The sequence below is a fragment of the Ranitomeya variabilis genome, chromosome 5, assembly GCF_051348905.1.
Source record: "Ranitomeya variabilis isolate aRanVar5 chromosome 5, aRanVar5.hap1, whole genome shotgun sequence".
Taxonomy (NCBI): Eukaryota; Metazoa; Chordata; class Amphibia; order Anura; family Dendrobatidae; genus Ranitomeya; species Ranitomeya variabilis.
In genome coordinates this window covers 564,672,997-564,678,822 of record NC_135236.1, presented here as the reverse complement: position 1 = coordinate 564,678,822, position 5,826 = coordinate 564,672,997, and the positions used below count along the sequence as shown (strand labels likewise).

General features: G+C 41.8%; 1 protein-coding gene across 1 annotated transcript; it reads left to right on the top strand.

Annotated features, from left to right (window-relative positions):
• The first annotated feature begins 2,203 nt into the window (after nucleotides 1-2,203).
• LOC143775107 (uncharacterized) lies at nucleotides 2,204-3,828 on the top strand. Its single transcript, XM_077262953.1, has 5 exons — nucleotides 2,204-2,397; nucleotides 2,495-2,554; nucleotides 2,664-2,732; nucleotides 3,188-3,410; nucleotides 3,665-3,828. Exons 1-5 carry the CDS (start codon nucleotides 2,311-2,313, stop codon nucleotides 3,826-3,828), a joined length of 603 nt encoding a protein of 200 aa, XP_077119068.1. The 5' UTR covers nucleotides 2,204-2,310.
• The last annotated feature ends 1,998 nt before the right edge of the window (nucleotides 3,829-5,826 follow it).

Below are 5,826 nucleotides of genomic sequence, written 5' to 3'. Positions count from 1 at the left end.
GGCGGAGGAATATGGTACGGAAGGATACCTTCCTCCCTTCATTGTGTTCCTGGAGCCCCTAGAGAGCGGTCGCATCAGCTGATGCTGCCGTTCTCCACGGGAGATCGTTGTGGGACACTCGTGGATTTCTGCGGATCAGGGAGTATATAGGCTGTTTGTTATTTTAATCTTTTTTACAGATGACACTGGCTTCGGGGATCAAAATGACAAGTGATGGTGAGTATGTACTCTATTTTATATGTACTGTATGTCTGTATGTATGTACTGTATGTAATGTATGAATGTATTGTATATAGTATGTATGTAGTATGTATGTTGTATGTATGTAGTATTTATGTATGTAGTATGTATGTAGTATGTATGTAATATGTATGTTGTATGTATATAGTATGTATGTAGTATGTAGTATGTATGTAGTATGTTGTATGTATGTAGTATGTATGTTGTATGTAGTATGTATGTAGTATGTATGTAGTATGTTGTATGTAGTATGTATGTTGTATGTATGTTGTATGCATGTAGTATGTTGCATATATGTTGTATGTATGTAGTATATATGTAGTATGTTGTATGTATGTTGTATGTATGTTGTATGTATGTAGTATGTATGCAGTATGTATGTATGTTGTATGTATGTATGTTGTATGTATGTTGCATGCATGTAGTATGTATGTTGTATGTATGTTGTATGCATGTAGTATGTATGTTGTATGTATGTAGTATGTTGTATGTTTGTTGTATGTAGTATTTAGTATTTTTTTTACATTCAAGACATTAGCCGGATGATGGGACTACTACTGTCCCATCATTGGCTAATGTGTCAATCACTGCCATTGTAGCAAGCATAGCCCGATGGGACTTGTAGTCCCATCAGACGATGCCTGCACACAAACACAAAGACCAACGGCAGCCCGCACAGACCCCCGAGAGGCCCATACAGACCCCCGGCAGGCCGCACAGACCCCCGGCAGGCCGCACAGACCCCCGAGAGGACCGTACAGACCGCCGGCAGGCCGCACAGACCCCTGGCAGGCCGCACAGACCCCCAGCAGGCTGCATAGACCGCCGAGAGGCTTGTACAGACCCCTGGCAGGCCGCACAGACCCCCGGCAGGCCGAACAGATCCTCGAGAGGCCCGTACAGACCCCCAGCAGGCCGCACAGACCCCCGAGAGGCCTGTTCAGACCCCCGGCGGGCCACACAGACCCCCGGCAGGCCGCACAGACCCCCGAGTGGCCCGTACAGACCCCCGAGAGGCCTGTACAGATCTCCAGCAGGCCGCACAGACCCCGGCAGGCCCGCACAGACCACCCACGGTCACGCACAGACCCCACCCGCACACACATACATGCAGTCTCCACCCACGCGCCGCCCACACTCCATTATAGTGCATCATCATTTCACTATAGGAACTTCCGATTCCGGTATCTGATATCTTAAAAATATCGGAACTCAGTATCAGAAATCTGATACAGCGAATATCGGCCGATACCCGATATTTGCAGTATCGGAATGCTTAACATTAGTACTGAGTGAAAGCAGTTAGTATATAGTCCATACAGTAGTGCGAGTTCTTCCACTCAGGATAGTGTCCATCTCTTGAGTCCTTTAGCAAACACAAGCAATACTGAAGGTCTACACACCTCCAGACACAGATACTGAATGAGACAAACGGTGTCTTTTTTTTATCTTTCATTCCACACCCCCAGGGTGGGAATGTGTAAGCAGCCAGTCCCACCCATATTTTCTCTGTTCATAACCCTCATCCTGATATGCCCTTTTAACTCTTTAAGGCTGGGTTCACATTGCGCTAGGTGTGTCCGTCTAACGGACTCGTTTTTAAGTAGTAAAAACGCAATGTAACGCACTTACTAACGCGCCCATAGACTTGCATTGTAAAACGCATCGTGACGCATCCCTAAATTGGTATGCGTTTGTCACATAACGTTTTTTTTCTGACGGACCTTCAACGTGGCTTGCAGCGTTCTCGGGTCCGGTCAAGCTAACGCACTACTAACGGAAGCGTTCATTCTGCCATAGAAGGCTATGGCAAACGCAGTCAGACGCAAATCATGAAAAATTTCCAAATAGGACCACACGTTTTAATAGCGTTTGAGGGTGGTCACATGTGTCATGTGACAGGAAATGTGATTTCGGCCATTAAGAGGAATATACCACCCATAATAGGACTACTGCACGTGACAGAGTGTTGCAATACCTCTCCTGAAATGTAAGTACATTTCTATATATATATCTCAGTATACATCATGGGAGTCTGTAAAATGTCCGTCGGATGTGTGTGTACTAAACATGTTGCTTTGTTGCACACAGATGTCGGACACAGATGTCAGCAGCAGCAGCAGCAGCAGTGTGTCTGCGATTTTTTCGTCACAGTCGGTAGGCTTGCACTTTAAAAAACCACTATAATGTTGTGTGAAACTCCATTGTATTGAGCTAGGCATAACAATCCTGTTTATTGTTTTATTGTGAATAGGAGTCTTCTGAGCCCGAGGCTGCTAGACCACCCCCCAAAAAACATGCTAAAAAAACAAAGGTACATAGCACACATGTTGAATTTTTCAGGCATAAATTTATTGATCCAATGAATGTTAACATAATTTAATGTTAAAATGTTTTTTTTTTACATTTTACATACACAATAGGTGGTGCAACACGGAGGACAAAAAAGAAAGAAGGTCCCTAGCCGTCTGTCGTCGCCACAACTGCCAGTGGTAAATATCAAATTAGAAATATTCTATCCAATATTTATCAACAATCTATCTATTCAATTTCTATCTACTATACCTGTAAAATATCAACTATCTATCGCTCCATCTATTTTTGTCAATCTATATCTATGTATCTATCTATTTATCTATCTATCAATATCTATGTATCTATCTATAAATATGTATCTATCTATGTATCTATCTATCTATATCTATGTATCTATCTATCTATATCTATGTATCTATATATCTATCTATATCTATCTATATCTATGTATCTATTGCTATATCTATGTATCTATCTATCTATATCTATGTATCTATATATCTATCTATATCTATCTATATATATGTATCTATCTATTGCTATATCTATGTATCTATCTATCTCTGTATATATGAATATGGCCATCCAGTGAAATTGAAACTATCAACCTAAATTTTTTGGGTTTACCTAGTCCAAGTCAGCGGCCAAAAAAAAAAGGATTGTCGTTGACGAAGAGCCATTGACTATCCACAACGAGACACTGATCAACCTTGTTGAAGCCAACCCCTCCATATGGGACCAGAGCGACAGCTCCCACCATGACATCGTGAAAAACCGGAAGTTGTGGGATCAAATAATCTGTCACTTTGATCCCCGATACATGGAGAAGTCTACAACTTCAAAGAAAAAAATTGGTAAATATTGGTGACGTAACATCGGAAAATGTAAACCCAAAAAAAATTTGTATCCTATCAACCTATCCACTTGTTGTCTATCTCTCAATTATGAACTATCTGTACACTATCTATCTATACACTATTTCTAAAAACTATTTCTTAACTATCTATCTACTATTTATATCTCAACTATCCTAGCAAACTATGAAAAATGTTTCCTATATCTTCAAACTATCTGTCTACTATTTTTTTTTTTTTTTTTATATTTAAAGCCGATGCTGTCCATACCCGTTGGAAGTCCATCCGCGATCGCTTTGTCCGTGACTACCGGAACAATCAAAATGCAGCAAGTGGATCCAGTGGTAAACGGGTGACCCCGTATGTGCATTACGACCAACTGCTCTTTCTTCAAAAAACATTGTCTCAGTGCTCGTAAGTACAAAAACGTCTGTGTGCGAGACAAAATTGTTTAATAAAGGTAACTAATTTACTTTATTTATATTAATTTTTTTTTTGGGTTACAGCACGATATGCAGTACCGCTGCTCCGAGACCGACAGAGGAACTGGAACCTTCTCCAGTGGAACCAACACAACCTGAAGATGTGTCTGGCATCAGCGAGCCACGATCTGCGGACAGAAGCACTGTTGCTGCAGGTGTGAGTGCCCGGTTGCAATCACAGCGTGGACGCAAGCGAGCAACCCAAAAAGATGAAGCTGATGCAATTATCGTGGATGGACTCCAACGGGTAGAGGACATGTGTCGCAGTGAGCTGAAAGACGTGAGGCGCGAAATTACCGAGCTGCAAGCACGCGAGTCTGTCTACTCTGCTAATGAGTGGAAGCTACTTTTCTTATCCTATGTGCCTGTTGCCCAAAATATCCCGGCACATAGAAACTTTATGTTTAGACAAAGACTGAACGAGCTTGTAGAGGAATTTGTGGGACCACAAGAACCCGCTCCATCGGGAACTAGAAGAATGGACTTGCCGGCCTACAACCCTCAATATAGAGGCCGGGGTGAAACGAGCGTGGAACCTCATAGACATAGTAGCAGTCCATCATATAGTTGGGCAGACAATACGCCCGTGCAGTACCAAAGTCTTTAGTACAGTTCAGTGTCCCCAGCCAGGTGCAATAACCACGTTGCAAGTTTTCTATTTTTTTTTTTTTGTTATGTTTTTTGTTGTGAATTTCTATTTTCCTTTTTTTTCTTCCCTATGGGATATCATATGTTAAACCTGTGTACCAAAAGTTTGTTGGAAAAACCCATAAACATGTTGTAAACTGTTTCAAATTTAATAATCTTGGATGACTTTAACTTTTAACACAACACAACTTTATACACGACATAAGGTAATTTTTAACACGACATCTGGTTAAAAAACTTTTTACACGCCATAAGGTAACTTTTTACACAACATCAGGAAGACTTTACAATATTTTCACACGTATCTGTCTTGCCATGGAACATGGCCTTCATGTGTGAAGTAGTGTGCAAACTGATCACGAATCCTCATTATTTGTGCTGTTGACCGAACAGCAGTAGATTCAATGCTCATGAGGTTCGACTCACAATCATCAGGGTCTACCACCTGGGTTTCATGTCTCGCCACAAAATTATGCAGACAGATGCACGCCTTCACAACACGGTCCACATTTTCTGGTTGCAGTTGCATGCAGGTTAGTAAAATCCGCCATTTCAATGTCAAAATCCCAAAGGCACACTCCACATAACGTCTAGCCCGGCTCAAGCGATAATTAAAAATGCGCCTGCTGAAGTCTAGACTACGGCTTGAGTAGGGCTTGAGGAGATTTTGTCCTAGTTGGAAGGCCTCGTCACCAACTAAAACATAGGGCAAACTTGGGCCTTCGGTCCCCGGAAGAGGTCTTGATGAGGGTATGTTGAAACTTTGGCTGTACAAACATCGGCCCATGTTGGAGTCTCTGAATACTCTGGAATCGTTAGTCCGGCCATAAGCACCAATATCCACAGCAACAAAACGGTACCTGGCATCCGCAATAGCCATCAATACTATAGAAAAGTATTTCTTATAGTTATAGTACAGGGAACCACTATGCGCAGGTTTCTGAATCCGTATGTGCTTGCCGTCCACGGCACCAATACAATTGGGGAAATTAGCCACATCCTCAAACTGTTGGGAAATCGCTAGCCACATTTCTGATGTCGGGGTTGGTAGCACAAGTGGTTGCAAGTTATTCCAAATGGCATCACAAGTTTCCCGAACCAGTTGGCAAATTGTTGACTTCCCAAGTCTAAACTGATAATGCAGTGATGCAAAAGTTTCTCCGGTAGCCAGATATCTGTCGACATTTAAATAAAAAAAAAAAAATTAGGATTGTTAGTGATCATCTAAAGCCTAGTTACAATAGAATATACAATTGCAAAATGAACATTATGCCCCACGATACCTA